Genomic DNA, 20,094 nt, shown 5'->3' on the forward strand with positions numbered 1-20,094 from the left:
AAGTGCAGTGTTCAATTCTACTAGTATATTTTAAGTACCTTATCTGTTTTCTCCTCCTCTTTTTCCTTTTCTTTGTCTCTCTCATCCATCTTTTCAGAGGACAAGACAACCATGGTAAGTTTTCTAACAATTTGCTTGGCTTCCACAATTTCTTGTTTGTGCTCATCAAGAATGGTATTATCCACTGGAAGAAGCTATACAAATAAGAGTGACAATTATGTAAAAGGGATAATCCCAACTACCTGCTCATTTCATCAAAAAGCCAGAAATGAATTCTCAAGAACTTCTGAAGTTTTCTACAAAAGCCCAAGAGGCAGTGTAGTGTAGTAGTAAGAATGTTGGTCTTGGAATCAGGAAAGAATTGGGTTCAAATCTTGCATCCAACAGTTACTATATAACCCTGAGTAAGGCATTTGATCTAAGCATCAGTTTCTTCATCTATAAAATGGGGATAGATAAAATAAAGCAGTGTAAAGAGACACTGTAAAAAGCACTAGATTCATAATCATAACATCTGAGCTCAAAAACTGACTGCTATTTACTAGGCATGACACCATCAGCAAAATCACTTAACCTTTCTTAATTTTCTCCTTTATAAAATAAGAAAATTTCACTAGATAACCTCTAAGGACCCTACTAGCTTTAAACCTATGATTGTAGGACTTTATGAAGAATATATGATGCATTCAAAATTAGAAGTTGTACCTGTACTTATGCCCACAGTTTTCCATTTCCCTTCTAATAGGTTTTCTTACTGATTCTCCTTTATTGCTTCTAAAGGATTATAGTGATTTATTTTGGACTAATTTAACAGGATTTAATACTTCTGAGTTTTAAATGGCTTATCTGTCAGTTTAAAGGATTCTAAAATAAGCTTTTATCTTCAACATCAAGAACCCAAAAAAGTGGAAGAATTGGTTTATTAGTGACAGAGACAGCAAAGTTGAGAGGTGAAGGCTACCTCGGGGGCAGTGAATATTAGCTGTTTCAGACATGATGAGTTTCAAGTGATAGGACACAAAAATTATCCGAAGCCTAAGAAAATTAAGTCAAAGCCTAAGAAAATTTACTCATAAATCCCACTTTGCCAGGGTAAGTTCCTAAACCATGAGCCTCCCAAAGCAACCTTCCCCTAGTTTAAATCACAGATTTAGCATTTACATTGAGAGGATATAATGATAAAAGCTCCCATTCCAACTGAGAGCCTAAAAATATTATCATTGTGGGAAGAAAAAGAACATTCCCAAGTGACAAAAGGCAGCCTTAGTCTGAGGACAATCCATGTGTCTCTCTAGCTTAGATGTGCTGAATAACTGAATTTAATCATCTCTGCACACACTCAAACTTTAACTTGTAAACACAAAGTAGTAACTTATAAGCACTAATATGTCATGTGCTACCAAGTACTATACTTCTCTCCCTTGCCCCCTCAACAATTTTAGTCAGTGCTACAGAGAGTCCTACTTCCGAACTGTATAATGAGCAGACAATACTCTTTCTCTTAGGTCTAAATAACTTACGTGAACATAAAGATCGTCTAAATCAATAAGATCATACTGCAGAAGTATTGCTGCAACTCTATATAAAGATGCTGGCGTCTCTCCATTTGGTTCCTTAAAAAAATTAATGAATTCCATTTAATGAAAGAACCACTAAAAAAAAAAAAAAAAACAAATTGCATTCTTTCTCCTACATATAGAACAGAGAATCTGAGGAAGCCTAAATTAAAAACTTACTTTACAAAACTTCAAGTACTACATCAAGTCAACTACTATTAGTACTGCTATGACCATCAATAAGAATAAATTAGATCAAAAAATCTAGCTCAAGGGTAGATTAAGGACCTGGAATTTTTAAGGGGATGCTTATTAATACAAATAAATATCTAAATGGTAACATTCCAATAAAAATTAAAGATAACACTGAGGTACTATTCAAGAACACAGCTAAGGGCAGCAAAATACTACAACACTATTATCTTCCTATCTCCATATCCAGAAGGTCATGGGACCTATCTTACTCTAAAATGCTTATATCTCTATCAAGAAAATCAGAGAAAAGAGAAGATTACCCTGATACATTAGCAAGAGAAGTAGCTATTTTTCTTCTCTGTCCTGTTTCCCCTCTCTCCAAAGAATTTTTGTACCTTGGTCTTCCCTTTCCACATTCCAAATCTTTCCTACAAATCTCTACCTTCTCTCAAATTTTTTTGGGGGGAAGGAGGGAAGAGAGGGAATCCACCCCTCTCCTGCCTTCTAGGGGGTCCCAAGGGAAAAGCAAATTTTTTTTTAATTAAAGTAAAATAACCAGCAGTCCACTGGGTCCTTCAGCTGCTAATTAAAGATTTTTTCCTACCATAATTAAAGAGGTCAAAAGAATAAAAGTATCAGTACGATAAAAAATGGCTTAATATATTAAAGCTCACTATCATTCAATGTCATTTAGTTAAGAGAAAATTTAAATCTAAGATTAACACATAGATAAATCAGTGATATTTTAAGATACACGTATAACTAATACCTGATAAAACTTGAACTTGAACCCTAGAATATGACATAGTGTTTGAGGTTCACACATACACATATAGGATTCTATTAAAGGTACAAAAAAGTCATCATATTCTGGTCTGCATTCATAGACTTCTAAAATGATATCCAGAACTCTGTTCGGGTCCAGATTAAAGCATCCTATAACAGATATAACAAGGTCAACAATTTATAATTAAACTTTCAGAAAGTAAATTTCAGAAACAACTTAAACATACATTAACAACAGACAGGAAATGAGGCTAATGCTGCTCTATTCCTAGCCAAGGGAAGGCTAAAAATAAAAATTATCTTGAGACATATTAAAAATCACCCAATTGCCACCAGTCAGGTACTTCTTCAGTTGTTAGAAAATTCAAATCTAAATCATAATACAAGAAAATTAGGATTTCAAAATTAAGATTATCCATCTTATTGTTAATTGTGGATTTCCTTTAACAAAGTAGAAAGTTTCTCCAAAAATTATCTTTCTTAAATGATGAAGAAAAAAAATTCTATATTTTTCTTTATTTTGAAAACAGCCCCTCAGATAAGTCAAAGTCAAAGAGTCTTCAAAACAGGTAATACAGAGTAGTTCATATGGAAACAAGCTCCATGCACTTCTTTATCTTTCCTCTGTGAAATGTCAAGTTAAATTTCTGAAACCAGTTTTTCAAATACTATGAAAACTTAAATCACTGAGTAATTACCAGTTAGAAATCAGACAGTGTAATATGTAGTCAGTTAATTTTTCAGAAGTAGAAAGCAGTCTTTGGATAGATATAAATATACATACATACCTATGTGAAAAAAGTAGTCTTAAAGGGATATGATGAGTTATACTTCTTAAATATTTTAGGAATTATAGTAGATTACTGGCTCTATTAAAGTTTACACTTGAAATATGAATGTAGTTTTCTTTTATTAATACTATTGACTCTACTGAAGTTTTTACATCTATACTATTAACTGCCCATTCACTTCTAGGTATAATGCAAGGTCAAGTGATTTGACATAAGAGAAGGCCCCATTTTTTCATCTGAATGAGGTTATATAGTTTCCAAGAGAAAAAAAAAAAGGCTGGTAACTAAATACAGTCTAAGTGATATTCAGCATAATTAACAACTCAATATCAATAACTAAGATAAAAGATAACAAAGTAACAGAAGCAGAGGTTTAGAAAGATTTTTAAGCTTTAAGGAGTGATAAGTCATTTCTTAGGGATGGAAAACTCAGTTACTTACCAAGTTTGTTTTTCTGAAAAATCTTATCTGTTGGCAACTGTTTTGAGTACATAGGGCATCTAAGTCTGAGAAAGGCTCTTTGACCTGCCCAAGCATATGCGTATGTAATTAAGACCCACTGTCAGCCCTATTAGAGGGTTTCCATAATATTCAAACTAGCCTACTACTAACAGAGAAGACAGGGAGTGAGGTTACCACTACCAGAGACAGTATCATTGCTTCAGAGAAACAAGCATTATGACCATAATCTATTCACATCAGAAATATGACACAGATACAGATGAACCACTAGGAGTCAAAGAATTGCATAAAGCAAAAAAAAAAAAAAAAGATATTATAGTCACTAAAGGTTAAATTAAATTCTTAACAGAATAGGACCAAGCAATGGTATCTTATGCAAGTATGTGATTAGAAAATAGTTATCCTGAAAAGTTTAAGACTTTTTAACTCTTTTTAACTACCTTTGAATAAGCTATAGGGGACAAAAGAGAGAGATCGTTGCTTAACTCTGTTCACCTAGTTGTTAGACTCTTACTTCCTTCTAGTTTTTCCTTACAATAGATCCTTTCAGAGAATATTTATCAAAGGATTTGAAATGCCATTGGTATTCTTTCATATCCTTAAAACTCAGGAAGACATAAACTACCTCCTTCACATCTAGAGTATGGAGAGCTAAGTTCCTTATGTCTGAGTGAAAAATTCAACCCTGATCCTGAGTGACCTAGAGCAGTATTTCCTAAACTTTTTTGTACCATGGATTCCTTTGGCAGTCTGAAGTCTATGGGCCCCTCCTCAAAATAATGCTTTTAAATGTACAAAACAAAACACATAGGATTGCAAAGCAAACAAATCATACTAAAATATGATAACCAACTGGTTTTTTTTAAAGTTCACAGACAACAGGATAAGAACCCTTGCCCTGGTTGAAAGGGACTCTCTGTCACTAGATCCAGAATTAAGGGACACCACTCCTGCTGAGCACTAGAGTAAGGTGCCTTCTTAGTCTCTGGATTTTTGTTAAACATCTATAAATTTTAAAATCACCCGTGAAGAAAAGGGGAATGAAGAACTTGTCTTCTACCTAGGACTAAAGAAGGGAGAGGGAGTGCAAAGGGCTTAGTGCCTTTTTTTTTTTTTAACTAGTAATGACAGGAAGAAGACAGAATATAGCACAGGAGGGAGAGCTGGCCCAATTCAGGAAGACCTGGGTTCAAGAGTTGCCTCTGACACATATTGACTGGACAAGTCTCAGTGCCCTAGGCTTAGTGCTGGAAGACTAGAAGTTGCAGAAAAGGAGATGATACACACAGATTGAAGGAGTTCCATAAACAAATGAAAATCTTTATAGTCTAGTCCAATGATAAAGTGATCATGATCCATGTAATGATTTAAAATTCGTAGAGCACTTCATATAGTCTCTCCTTTGAGCTTCATAATAATAATTCATAATAATTCTGTAAGGTATTATTACATATTAAGGTATTATAATAATTACAGGTATCATCCCCATTTTACACATCAAAAAAACTGAAGCTGAAAGAGGTAAAGTGACTTATCTGATCACAGAGTTACATGTATCAGAGGAAGGACTTGAACCCAGATCCAGAACTCTATCCACTATAGCATACTCCTTCTAATAGGGTTAAAAAAAAAAAAAAAAAGAAGCACAGGGAATACAATAACTCATTAAACTGAGTTTTCTATGGATATTCATTGGCAATAAAAAGTTATTTCAAAATGTACACATAAAATGCTATATATACACCTTACCTATTAAAGATTTGATATTTTCTAAGATTAAGTCACTAGTGACGTTTCCAGACAAATCCTGCCCCAATTCTGCAATCAGTTTTGCATAACCTTCGTTCTCTTCTCTTAAGAGATTGAATTTTTGCTGCTTATAACTGAAAGTAGATAAACACAATTAAGTAGATAAGACAAACTTAAATATTTGTGTGTGTGTCTGTAATGTATTTTGTTGGATTATGATATCTTACAAAGCTGTAGTGATTTTAACACTAGGTAAGATTTTCATAAAAAGGGGAAAAAAATAAAAGACTAGTTTTCAAGAAAGATGTTAGCTTTTACACTGAAATTTCACTGAGATTTCACACTGAAATTCAAAATGTAACATCAGGCAGAGCATACTGGAAGAAATATATTATCTTTCTTTTGTAATCTAAGAAATCACCTTATAGTTACTATTTTGTTAATATTAAAAAGAGAAAATATTTTAATTCAGTGTTTAGATTATGTTTTATATTATCAAACAAAAATTATAACACTGACCTAACTTTTGAGCTACTTTAAAAAGGTAAAGTTTAAAAAATTCCAAATATCCTGGTCCATAAAAATAACCAACATACACAAATTAGGAACTGAAAATACGAATTAACTCTACCACCTACTCTACAAAATGACATGCATATACTTACAAAAGTTTTGTCTTGATTTTAACAGATTTTTGGTTGAATTGCTGGGACTGCTTAATAAGCCCTAATGATTCCAATGTTTCTGGATCCAAACGCTCCTTTAATATTGTATCTGAAACTAAATACTACATAAAACAAAAGTGGTTAAAAAAAAAAACTGAAGTTTTCTAAGTTTTGAAGTTTATATTTTTATTCTACAAGACTTCAAGGCATTGTTTTAACTCTATAAAGTAAAAATCAAATGCTATTTTGGAGTTTACAAAATGAAACATAATTCTGACTTTTAAGCAATCTACCTTCAAAGACTTTAAACAAAAACAAAAAAAGAGACGCTTGTGTGTATACAGTCTATGTAGTGGGGATATATTATGGTTTTCTAAAGAAAAAAATATTCACAAGGAAAAGTTTGCCATATGCGGTCTACAAATTGTAAGTATTAAGGTTGAAATGCTAGTTAAAATGAAATCCATCTTATCTAAACATTCTAAACAAGCTGTAAGTCAAAATCTATTATGACATAAACAGGGCATATTTCTGATTTCTAGTATTGGGATGTCACCTTTGTATTCAACTGTATGAACTAACAGTACAGAATTAAGTAATGCTTACTACAAAACAAGTATTAATTTTTGTCATTTACTTAATTCAGTGGAGAGAAGAAAACTTTTTTCCATAAAGTTCAAATCTAAACACATAAACTCATTTTCCTCATATATGCTAAGAAAATTATACATATTTAAAATAAGATTCTAAAAAAACAATAAATAAATAAATAAAATATTCTAATAATATGCATTATTTAATGATTTTATTAAAACACTGGTAAATTCTCACTTGTTACATATCTCACTTCCTTGGGAAAATACCCATTCCAAGATTTAGGCAAATATATTGGCAAATTTAGCATCAATATGTCCAAAGAAACTTTCCAAAATTATCTTCTCACATTATATAGGTTTAACTAAAACTCCTTGTTTTAGTGCAACCTAGGATATAGGTGTTTGAAACACTTCTACTGAACATATACACCTAAAAATGCAAGAACCTTGTTATACATTATTCAACACATCAGGTACAAGTATACAAGTGGGTTTATCTTCATCACTATAAATGGGTGTTAAATTACTAAAGTACAAAAACAAAGGAACCTTGTTATAAAGCTGTCTCACTCATGAGTGTTTTTCAGGAACTGACAAAACAAGGTTATAGTAGTATTGCATTTCTCTGAAAATTCAGTTATTTAATAAACTCCCAATCCTCCAATTTGTGACTGGAAACTGTCAAAATTAAAATCATCAGGGGTACAGCGCTTTGCTTTTCAACTTCTTTGCCATGCTCTCTTCTTCTTAGTCTTATTTAGCAAAGAATCTATAACTTAGTAAGAATGGAAAAGGGTCACTGAATTTCTTTACTCTGATCAACCAAAATTCCACAGGACTGAAGATGTTACTGATCCCCTGCTACTGGAGTCAGGGTACAGAATAATGCATACCCTTTCGGACAATGCCAAAGTGAAATATTTTGTATATTTGTCATAAGAGATTTGGTTTTCTTCTCTTTCAATTAGGGGTGGGGAAAAAAGGGAAAAGTAAGAAGATGGCTGAAAAAAAAATTTAAGACCATCATTGAAGCATTTTTTTTAAAGGTAGAGAAAGGGACAGAAGAAAACAGAACATCACTGAAAGTTACATTTTTTCACTTATTATACACCTAAAAATAAACCACAACTGTACATAATTGAGACTTACAGTTTTACGTGCTCTCTTTCTGTTCTATTTGGTATGAGGAAATGCTTACTTTAATTGTTGTTTAAGAATTTTAAGATACATAAATGTTTTGGTTTTTTTTACTATTTCCTCTACATACTCCAGTACAAGGAGAATGAACAACCTTTCAGACCAAATTTTATCTTTACCATACATGAAACTGACAAACAGAAAAGCAGAATTCAAAGGTATCCTTTGCCTTAAGCTGAACGCTGACTCCCAAAATGCAGCTACACTGGCCTACTTTCTATTTCTCACGAATAACATTCCATCTCTATACATTTGCACTGGATATTCCCCAGGCTTAGAATGCTCTCCCTCTCCCCTCCTCACCTCCAACTTCTAGTAGTTTCATTCATGATGACTCTGCAAACGAAATCTCATTTTCTGCAAGAGCCTTTTCCTGCTCTGCCCTTGCCCCACCTCCCCATTACCACTTGGTGCCTTCACTCTTAAGATTAACTCTCATTTACACTGTTTTTATACCTCATATTACCTATTTATTACCATGTTGTCTCCTCCATTAGAATGAGACTTTCTTGAGAGCAGGGACCATGTTTCTGTCTTTCTTTGTCTCTCTAGTACTTAGAAATATATACCTATTCCAGGTATCTTAAAAGTTTAATAAATGTATACTAAACTTGTATACTAACAGGGATCAAGAAGGAACTAAGCAAAAGATTTGATCCACCTCCTCTCTGAGTCAGAGATTAACTTGGTTTTACTCTGTTGTTTAGAATGCTATGAATTTCCAGAATGTCAGAAATAGCCAAAAATATAAGCACATAGGCATTCCAAAGTCAAATTTGATTTGAGAATTATCATATTACCTACTGTTTCAAGTTATTACCACTCCGTGCCCTATATTAGCATGGAAAATTAAGAGATCACCAAAATCACATTATAAACTAAAAGCTCAGCAAAGGAAAAAAAAATTCTAAAGTACATACTTACCAAGCAGGATAACACCAACTGTGTAAAATGGTCTCTCTTGCTTTTTTCTTCTAAACAACTTGTCTCAATATCTATGACAAATGACAAAAGATAAAGAAAATGAATTGTTCCATAGTTTTTACTATAAGTTTTAACCTTCTAGCTTCTACAAACAGGTTGTTTTCTTCATTTAAAATTATTACTAAAACCTGTTTGTTTTTTTTAAGTTTGCTACTGCCCTCCCATATGAGAAATGAATATATACTTTGAGTTTTTTCTCCAAGTGGATCCATACCCTCTCACCAAATTCCCTTAAGACCAATGGACATATTCAAGATGGTTAGCCAATATGAAAAGTACAGTCTATGTCCCTGAACGCTTGAGTGAAAGGTTTTCTTTTAACAATGGGGTGGAGAGGGGGAGGAAGAGTGGGGGAGGCCTAAAAACTAGAGATGTCCAGCAATAGAACGAGCTACCACCAAAACTAATGAAGCTTCCCCTCACTTAGTGTTGAAGCAGAGGCTAAATATCACATATAAGATTTCTGTATTGGATAAAAGAATACATTATATGACATCTAAAGTCACTTCCAATTCTATTATTCTAAATGGTACAACTGTAGATTTAAAAAAATGGCTTTGGCTTACTTAACATTCTACCCATTTTTAAGCTATTCAGTAACAAAAAACCCAAATATTCAAATAGAATCTACTATTTCATTGATTTGGTTGTTCCCTGAAATGATGCAAGTTGCAACCTCTCCATTCCTGTCCATGTACTCTTGCCCACATCATCCTAAAAACTTGCCATAGTGATATGTTTTAAAGGAGCTTTATAGGTAATCTAGCTCATTCTCCTCCTAGTTAATTCTGGGCCTAACCTCATTGTCTACTTGTATTGTCCCATGTATATGTAACGGAGAAGCCTTAGGGGCTGCCCATCCAATTTGACTGTCCTAATCTGGGTAAGAGACATTCTTCATACACTTAGCTTTTTCCAAGTGCATAGTTAGCCCAAACTCTTTTGTTAGTTTTGGACATAATCCAGGAGAGCCTCCTACATTTTAGAACTTGATGTGACTAGCATGCTATCCTTGGTGAATATGGACATTTGTAGAACTTTACCTTTTATAGGAAACCCACCTACTTGGGACCCTGTACTAGATCTCCTCTATCATAGTGGGAAACACAAATCACCTCATTTTGTACTGTGTGTATACATAAAATCAGAAACTCATGAATCAAAGTTCTCTGTGTCATATATTTAAGAGTCTCGAATGATTATCATGAACAGATGAGTAAATGTGGCATTTTACGGCTCTTTACGTCTTTCTGAATTTGTGTTAACAGTAAAGATGTGGACTATCTTGGAATATCTGCCTATTTCCTAAAATCGTTATCAAGGGTGCCTCCCTGCATGAATTGATTATACTAATAAAAATTTGTACAGACAGATAGCAAAGCAGACATAAACATCAATAGTTAATGCTCTCAATTTCCTTTTTTTTATAATAAATAAGCCCCCTTCCTTCTTTTAGATACTTTATAAGCTGAAACACCCTCTTAAGAATGTTGCCTTTCCACCCTTCCCAGATCCTCAATGAACACATGCTCCAATCCAGTTGATTTTCCCATTTTTTGGTCTCTTTTGTACCTCTGTTAAGTACAACTGGGACTATGATATTGAGACACCAAGTGTGGCAGCTACACAGTCCTTGAAGGAAGAAAATTTGTTACAAAAAGCCTTTGATACCTCTTCTATCTTTATTGTTTGTTCTTCCATTTTCATTCTTAAATGCCCTTGGCATGTCTCTCCATAAGACTGCTGACCAAACTTTCTTTAAAGTGGCTTTGTCCTCCACTGCTTCTCTCTACTTTGTAAGGCAATAGTGTTCATAATCTTTCAATATCATTCTCCCTAAGATTTTACACAAGTATATATTCTAAACTAGTGTTGAATTTGGCTGCTATCTGTTTGGCAAGTCAAGCGTTTGCTGACTAATGTCACTTTTGGCCTCATTATGGCAACTGTTTATAACAGTTAAACTTTTCTATAACATCATTATAAGTAGTGTCAATATACTTTCTTCAATCTATTGTCCACTTCTCATTATCAATAACCTGTTTAGATATGTGAGGGCTGACTAGTTTCCACTGCATATCAAATCTTTTTCTCATTATGCTTTCTAATTGTATACCAATTCTGACCTCTGCACTAACAAGACATCAATCTGATTATAGACAACTGATTCAGGAATGACTTATCAGTTACAAGTTGCTTCCTGTCTTCAAGAACCTATATGATGTGTTTTAGTGGAGATCCCCTATCACATGTGGGTTCTACTAGGTGACTGGTAAGGCCACTCTGAAGAACTCTCAAGTTCTATGATTGCTTAAATATAATACAACAAATTTTTGTGACGCTACTGGGTGTTAACCATGTTCATCATTTATTCTTTCTTTTCTTTTAGAAGTATTGATGAAGTAAAGATGTGAGGCTTCTGTGTAATGTACAAGTCTTTGGCCTCTTTCATTCCTTATTCCTAGTTCATGTTTTCCAATAAACTTCTCACCATTTTTACCCATTTCTACCTTTCAACTAAATTCACCAAGTATCAAAGTGTATGTTTTCTTAATCTGGAGGGTGTTACATGGTTCTTTATAGAATTTATCTACTACTTTATCCTCTGCAGAGGTTAGTGCAAAAACTATCACTATTTTCAAGGTATTTCTTTTGCTAATATTTACTAAAATCTCTTCAAAACAAGATAATCATATGGACCATGAAATATATCTTGTTTCCTTTGGGTACAATATAAAAATCAACCCCACAAATTCTATTCCCAATTTCTCCAAGGAATGAATACCTGAGAGCCATTGACTTCTTTCTCCTGGCTTCATAGCACGGGTTATTAATCTGGAACCTGTTACTTCTTTTAAAAATGTTTTGATGACTGTATTTCAAAATGATAGGTTTCATTTATAATCCTATGCAGTTTATTTTAGCCATTTAAAAACTTAATTCTGAGGAGTCCATAGGCTTCATCAGACTGCCAAAGGGTCCATGACACAAAAAAGGTTAAGAATTCTTGATTCACAGCAAGAGTATCAAGAATATTATTCAGTCCATTTAATCACTTAACAAGGATGTCAGATTTAGAATACCAGCTACCAAGTTTTATAGACTGTCTAAAAAAAAAGAATGATCTTTAGTATTCTCAATCAATCCCCTTTTATACCATTCTGCAACCATAAGTGCATAAGTGAAAAAAGCCCACACAAGACTGAAGACCATTTTATAGTTTTTTGCTGAATGAATTACCATAGCCAACAAATTAATCAGCAAGCAGCCAAACTACTAGTAAGGAACCTCTCCATACTTAGCTTGGCTGATATTCAAAAAGCAGACTAAGTCCACTTTCATGAGCATAGCTGAAGCTTGTCTAGCATGGTAGGACCTGTCAGAATATATGACATAACTTCAAGAAACCAAGATGATATCCATACCCCAATGCTTCAAAAACTATGTAGTATTTTCAAAACCTCAATAATATATCATACTAAATATCTAATAACTAATATAATTTGTGCTACTATTCATAGTCATAAAAAGAAGTCTGAAAATTAAGAGTTCCACAAGTTTCTTCAAAGCACTCAAGAAATGTTTTTAAAAATTTTCCTTTACAAAATAAGACAGCTAGCACAAGGAAATAGTTCCAACTTCATGGTATCAAGAAATTCAGTCATTACTACTAAGGAATTGCCAGGATTCACAGATGCACTAATATTCACAACTAATCTTTAAGTGAAGAATAAGGGAATTCCAAAGTACTAACAGTTGAGTTATAGGTACAGTCTCTTCACATAGGTTTCAGAATATCAATCTATCCCTTCCAGACACTTCCAACTATCATTATATCCCTTCTAGTCAGTTGGCTTCTCCTTGACCTTCAGTGTCACAGTCTTCTCACTAACTTATTTATATTCTGATATCTCCTAACACTTACCTCTTTCATCACCCTAAATCTCTATGGAATCATAGCTTTTTCTTTATGGTACCCAGGTCCATCCTCTTTGGCTTCACATCAAAATTATTCTGACAGCCACCTGCCATCCCCTATTGAACCTGTGTTCTCTGACCTCACAAGAAATCTCATGAAACTTGTCATTTTATCCCTTAGCTAAAATCCTCCTTACTAGGTCTGTCATAGAAGTCCATCTTGCTATTGCTCCGTTTTTAATCTAAAAGCTTTGTTTAGAAGGAGGAGGAGGCCCATTACCCCAAAATCTCCACCTCAGAAGTCCTTTTTCCCCTTACAATATTCCAACATGCATCTCAGTAAGTCTAGCACCTACCACTTTACCTGCCAAATACCTAATGAGCATATGGATTTTTTTACCATCTTCACCTGGGAAGACCCAGGGGAAAAAGAAGAAATGTTACATGGCAATCTTATTCATGTTCCTGAAAAAGTGAATTATGTGGATGATGAATATGGTTATTCCCCCAAGAGATGAACATGAATTTGTAAACATTTATCAATTGAAAAATAACTGTTACAGGCATATCACTAGAATAAAGCATTATGTTATTAAATTATTAAAGTATAAAAACTTTCTTTTATTCCAGTTAATGATTTCTAACAAAATAAGTCAACTGTCAGAATTCTAAATTAGTCCAAACACTATAATTACCAGCAAACAAGAGCCTTTTTAAAAAAAAAAGTGACTGTCTTTAATTTCTAAAATCCCATCATAAGTAACAATCAACATACATTTTCTAAATTTCACTTGCTTTATGTTAAACATATCTCAAAATAAGTTAAATAGGTACAAAAGAAATCATAACAAGCTATTCAACAGACTTAAGAAGCCAGAACTTCATGGAAAAAGTTACTCTTAAACTCTATTCCTTGTTCCACAAAACCTCAGTCACAACTCGGAAGCATTCTGATCTACTTATGATAATTCTATGTCACTATTTTTGCCAACTTGAAAGAGGTATTTTCAAGGGGTATTCACTTATTTAGGCCAAAAAGTACACTTTCAATGAGACAAAGGGTCTAAACCAAGGTGTGAATGAACAAATTTATCAAAGCCCAAAAGTAGTAATTCCAAATTTGACATATAAACTTGAAGACTATTTTATTTGACAAGTGTTTAAAAGTGGTGCAATGTTTTTTTTTAAAAATTAAAAACAAGTAAAATGCAATCTAATTTTTAAACAACCTTTACTAGGTAATTACGTATTTGAGATTTTAGTCCTGATGTAACGTTTTTTTGAGCATAAAGAAATTTTATCAGCCCACTTAAAAAAGGATGAGAAAGGGATTAGATTTCCTTACCTACTTTAGTACATACATGGTCACTAAAGTAAAACCAGTACTTTTTTTTCCTCTTTATCTGGCACAAGTTCATCTTGGACAAGTAGAAAACTGACTTTCTAAATCTGGCTTATTTACTAGCTTAAAAAGCTTCTCAACTTCAAAACTAAAGCATTCTTTTCAAATGACCTATTCTTGTTCAAGAGAGAAAAAAAGTAATTAAAGAAGATGAAGCACATTTACGGAAAATAAGAATTTTAGACCTTACCATAAATTCAGATAGCCTGACTATTAACTTAACAAAATAGCAGGTTATTTTACCTGAACTACTGTAAATTATTTTGCTACTACTCTCATAAAATAGCCTGAAAGTCAACTTTAAAATTGCTTGGAATGCCTTACCTATCAAAAGAGTAAATAAACCCAAAATGCCCAAATTACCACTGTACTTCACTCATAACACTCCAATTTCCAAGAAGAAAAAGCAGTCAACTACATAGGTCCAGAGTCATTTGTAGAATCTTTTGTTTTGGGAAGGGGAGGGATTTTATGAGCTTACCAAACAGCTCTTTTCATAGTTGAAATGAAGAACTGATACCTACCTAAGATGCAGAATACATCAGCTAGGATGGAGGGCATATCCTCACGATAGTCCTAAATTTTGAAGATATAATTATCATGGCATTAGAACACCACCCTTAAGTGAATTTTTTTATATTACTGTTGAAAGGTCTAGGCACCACTATATTGATGTGCACGTAAATCCGTCAATTGAATTTCCTATATCTAAAAAATTAAAAAGGTCAGAAATAATAAAAATCATAGATGGGAATCAAATAATTTGGCAGAACGAATAACAGCACAAAAATTATAATTCTTTCAAACAGCAACCTAAATTAGAAACCACTTGTATTAAAGGCACCTCACATCTACCTACAACAGAATGATAATGAACTATTGATGAAACATTTCTTATTTAAGTTTATGTCAGATTCATATTTAAGCTAGAACACTAACCTATGTAAAAATTAGTCTATCATGCTCACACTTCATCATGGTAGAATTTTTAAAAATACCAAAAACCCTAATACACAGGTGTCCTATAAACTTTACTCTTTCAAGATACATATTACATATTTATATACACCAGATCCCACCATCTTTATTTTATTCCACTACTAATCAGCTAGTATGTCACCTTTGGAGAAACTCTGTATTTGGGTTGGGTTTGTTTTTTTTTTCCATTTCTAGTACCATACTTTAGGACCATTATAGCATTTTCCTACAGACAGTCTCATTTTTCCACCTCCATTTTATCACCTTCTTTTCCATTAGTAACCATCATAGTACAAGAACAACAATTAGTAGTTGGCTAACACTATAGCAACCTTAACTGAACTATTTGCAAAGGCCTAACAGAAATCAGCATGTCTTAAAAAAAAAAAAAAATCAAGCTGCTAGGATAAACTAAATAATATGCAATTGTATAATTAAAATATAAAACAGGCCATGTTGCTGTGTGTATTATGTATGTCATGACAAAAGGAACAAGTTCAACAAGCAATCCTGGCCAGTATTAAGAAGAGAACCCAAAATGGATATGGCAAAAACAAAAGTCCATACTCTTTCACATACCAAAATAGTTTATTTGGAGGGTACGCTAAATAAGTTTAAAAAAAAACAAAAAACTTCAAATATACTCCTGTAAACACCACCATCCCTCCCCCAAGGAAAAAACAAACACATAATGCTAAAAATGCAACCCAAATTTCCGAATGAAAAAAAAAAAATCTATTGCCAACTATTCTGATGCTAAGTTTCAAAAGGGTCATAGGCTTTGGTTTTAATTCCACTGCTTTACCTGAACACCAGAAAACAAGAGTCAAGTTTTAAAATATCACACATTAGCTGTGGGTGGTGCCCAGAAGAATGAGAAGAATGTTATAGACTAGTACAACAGTACCAGGTTAACGTGTGAGGATATCCAAAGAAGTACAGGCTGCCTCAAACCCCCAAAATACTTTATTCTATTCCAAAAATCAAGACAAAGGTACTGAGGAGCTCCAGAAGACTTGCCCCTATCTCTGCCAACCAATAAAGCACTTGGCAAAGAACTGGCTTGAAGCAGCACTGGAAAAATGTACACAGGGACATAGAGCCCCCAATTACCAGGAAACATCAAGAGAGGTGATTTTCAACTGTTCTAGGGATTTTGTTCCAGTCTGACCCATTTCACTCCCTAACAGCATGAAGTGACCACATGTAAGCAAACTTCTAAAAACGTATGAACTAGCTTAGCCTCTGTAGCCTTACCATTTAGGAGCCAATCTGCCAGATAAAATGCCAAATTTATCAGAAACATTCTCTCATCTGAAACAAAACTTAATTCTAATAAAGAAAATGAAAATAGAGTATGTCACTTCCTTTAAAAGAGCAGAGTAAATTTTAACATCTGGTTTCTTTGAGGTTAATATTTATTTACAACACGTGGAAACATGCAAAAGATTTCAAGAACAAAGCAATGCATCATTTTATAAGCAGAGTCTAAAATGCAATTGCTTGGTTTTAGTCATTAAAATTTCAACCTACATGCACAAGCAGAACAAGAAAATGCTTGGCTTCATATGTGGTATTTTTTTTAACTGATTAGATTTGTAACTATGGTACTTGTGATGTTTTCACCTTCAGCAAACTTCACCCTAGCTCAATATAATATACTACTTTCTTTTACCTCCCCCTCAAATATGTTCTGCTTTACTTTCAACAGGGGAATATTTTAATTCTATACAAGCAAAATTATTTGGCACTATTAACATCTTAAAGGTGATATAAATCTGAGGAACTTCTATTTCAAAAGGCACCATGTATCAAAACTGTTCTTTCTCTTCCTTCAGAGATAAAGCAAATGTACCATTAAATATGTATACTTACAATAATGTCACTGAGAACATTCGATGCTTGTTCAGGCTTTAGAGTTCCCCTTATGACATGATAGGATAGCTCATAGATAACTTGCTGGAGATCTGTTGAACAAAATATACATTGTAAACCCACAATTACTAGAACACAACATATGCTTCTTGGAGAACATTTGCCTAACTTTCAGATTCTTTTAGTTACTACTGTAAAAACACCAAGACTGAAACATTAACTTCTTTTTATTAGTGAATTTAAAAGGAGTTTTTAAAATGTTTTAAGTGCCAATTAATTAAAATCTTAAGAACTAGGAGTGAAAGGCAACACAAAATCCAGGCTTTCTCTCTAGCACACACAGTGAACCTTTCTCCAAAACCTTCTATTCACTTCTACTTCCCTTCACTACCACCTAAACTACTATGCAAACAGCAAGGACAGTGTTTAAAGGAAGCTCTGTATTAACTACCACTGGGCTCATCACCCCCTAGATTCCCACCCCACTGCTCCAACCTGTCCAGCCAGTAAGGAAAGAAGGACGAGGGGACTCCCTTCCTCCAAGACATCTACCTAACACTATAAGCTTCACTTCCACAGCCTTTCTACTTGATGAAAAATAGAACCCCACAGACCCCATTACATAACAAAGTATATTTGAACTCTCTTTTGGGGAAAAAAATAACAAGCAAAAACATTCATAAAACTGTTCTTCTATACTAGCTCCAAGCCACAAGGGAAAGAAACATTCTAGTGAAGAAAAAAAAATCTTATTTTCCTAACCCGCAAATGAAATTAGTAAAATACAAGAAAAACAAATGTGCCTCAAAACAAAATTAGCCATGTGGAAGGAGAAAATTTCACTACAGTTATATTATACTCATTCCTTAAAAGATGCACAAATAACCATCATCAATACAACATTCCTGCCCCCCAAAAGAGGAAAAGCAATAGTATCATAACCTAAGTCTCAGAAGGTTCTCAGTGAACACTGGAACTAAAGGAATTCTAGTTTTAAATAAACGAAATCTATTAGTTGGTTATAACAATAGTTCAGGTGAAAAGCAATGAGGCCATGAATTGGAGTGAGTTGAGGACAGGAAATGGATGAAGTAATGTGCAGAATAGACAATATGGAAAGTCAAAGATGGCTCAAATGTTACTACTATTCATCATAATCTTATTAGATGTATTTACAAGGAAATAGCTAAGAAAAAAGCAAATAATTCTTAAAAAGTGTCTCAAGAATAGCAAGAAATGACATTACTTCAGTGATAAGGAATATCTTTGATCTTAAACCTCAAATTCCTAAAAGGGAAATCTCACCTATATTTCATCTTGTCTATAATGTGTACTGTATTCCATCACCTTTATAAACTAGTAAATATTGTCTAATAACCTTAGTTTACATAAAGAACTTATCTAAAATAAGTTTTAAAATCAAGAAAATGTAAGATACAAGGTTCTACCATAAGAAATGCTACAGGAGATATTTCCAACTCCCTAGAAATCTAGCAGTTTTCCCTCTTCCTAAATAACAGAACTACAGCATTAATGAGTGGTTCAACGCTCCAAACCATCATTTCTTAAAACGTAAGAGTAAAAGTGTTATTTGGCAAAGAAGCACCTTGAAATAGGAAAGAACTTCTAAAGTAAAATTAACACAGGAAAAAATTTAATCATTTACTGCTTTTAAAACATACATTCTAACTATAGCTTCAAAAAGTATTGTAAGTCATGTTGTAATGTAAACATTCCCTTTCCATAATTGATTTAAAAAATCCCCAGATATCACCTAAACATTAACATTTTAGCAATTTAAAAAACTGAACTTCAATTTCTGGCAATTTTCTTAGACAAGGTGTTCTGAACAAAGGCCTATAAAATCATGCATATTTTTTGTCCTAGCAATACCACTCCTAGCTCTGTATCCCAAAAGAGATTATTAAAGAAGGAAAAGGACTTATATGTACAAAAATATTTGGAACAGCTCTTTTCTGGTGGCAAAGAATAGAAAATTAAGGGGATGCCCATCAACTGGGGAATGGACAAATACATTGTGGCACATGATTGTGATGGAATATTGTTGGTTATAATAAATGATGAGTTAGATGCTCTCAGAAAAACCTGGAAAGACATAAACTGGTACAGAATGAAATAAAGGAATAGAACCAGGAGAAAATTGTACACAGTAACAGCAATACTGTAAGATAATCAACTATGAATGACTTAGCTGTTCTCAGTAATACAATGATCCAAGACAACTCTGAAGAATTTATGATGAAAAATTCAATACATCTCAAAGAAAGAAGTGATAGCATCTGATTACAGAATGAATCGTGTTTTGGGTTTTTGGGTTTGTTTTTTTTTTACTTTCTATTTCTTGGGCTTTTTAATTTTAGTCTATGTTCTTTTACAACATGACTAATATGGAATTGTTTTGCACGACTACACATGTATAACCTAAATTGCTTGCCTTCTCAATAAGGAGGGTGGGGAGGGAAGGAAAGAATTTTCAACTCAATTTTAAAAACGAATGTTGAAAATTCTTTTTACATGTTATTGGGGAAAAATAAAACACTAAATTTTAAAAAATAAATTGAACACAATTTTTGTTAAAATGAACAAAAAAAGAGTTGTTCTTTCTGCAACAGTCTATTTTTGTCCTATTTCTCACTGATCATTTAAGATATGGCAATTGCTAACGGAATTAGAATAAGATAATTTAGATAAATATAAGCCCATTATAAAAAGCTTTCCTATGCCACAGGTTTTAAGATGCAATCCAAATTTACACATATGTATATAAAATACACACACATATATTATCTCCTGTATATGTAATAATGTACCAAATACTTCCTACTATATAAGGAATTTATAACAGATGCTATGTTCAACAAAAGAATTATGATAAAATTATTTTAAAATTCTGACTATTTTACAAACTCAAAGAGCATC

The 20,094-nt window shown here is 33.2% G+C and overlaps 1 protein-coding gene across 9 annotated transcripts in view; it reads right to left on the reverse strand.

Moving 5' to 3' along the window:
- The window catches only part of THOC2 (THO complex subunit 2), a 103,547-nt gene that overhangs the window by 72,034 nt on the left and 11,419 nt on the right, over positions 1-20,094 (reverse strand). For 6 of the 9 annotated variants that reach the window (XR_011970937.1, XR_011970936.1, XM_072625952.1 and 3 more), the window contains exons 3-10: positions 17,155-17,246; positions 14,826-14,877; positions 8,922-8,992; positions 6,205-6,326; positions 5,540-5,673; positions 2,521-2,687; positions 1,521-1,613; positions 39-194 (exon numbers count right to left, since the gene is read on the reverse strand). Coding sequence is in view for 7 of the 9 variants with exons in the window: in XM_072625952.1 (XP_072482053.1) it covers positions 39-194; positions 1,521-1,613; positions 2,521-2,687; positions 5,540-5,673; positions 6,205-6,326; positions 8,922-8,992; positions 14,826-14,877; positions 17,155-17,246 (887 nt within the window). In the remaining 2 variants the exon portion in view is untranslated. The remainder of the gene's footprint in view (positions 1-38; positions 195-1,520; positions 1,614-2,520; positions 2,688-5,539; positions 5,674-6,204; positions 6,327-8,921; positions 8,993-14,825; positions 14,878-17,154; positions 17,247-20,094) is intronic. The other 3 variants (XM_072625954.1, XM_072625950.1, XM_072625953.1) reach the window with 2 other exon arrangements.

This window comes from Notamacropus eugenii, chromosome X (assembly GCF_028372415.1).
Source record: "Notamacropus eugenii isolate mMacEug1 chromosome X, mMacEug1.pri_v2, whole genome shotgun sequence".
Classification (NCBI taxonomy): domain Eukaryota; kingdom Metazoa; phylum Chordata; class Mammalia; order Diprotodontia; family Macropodidae; genus Notamacropus; species Notamacropus eugenii.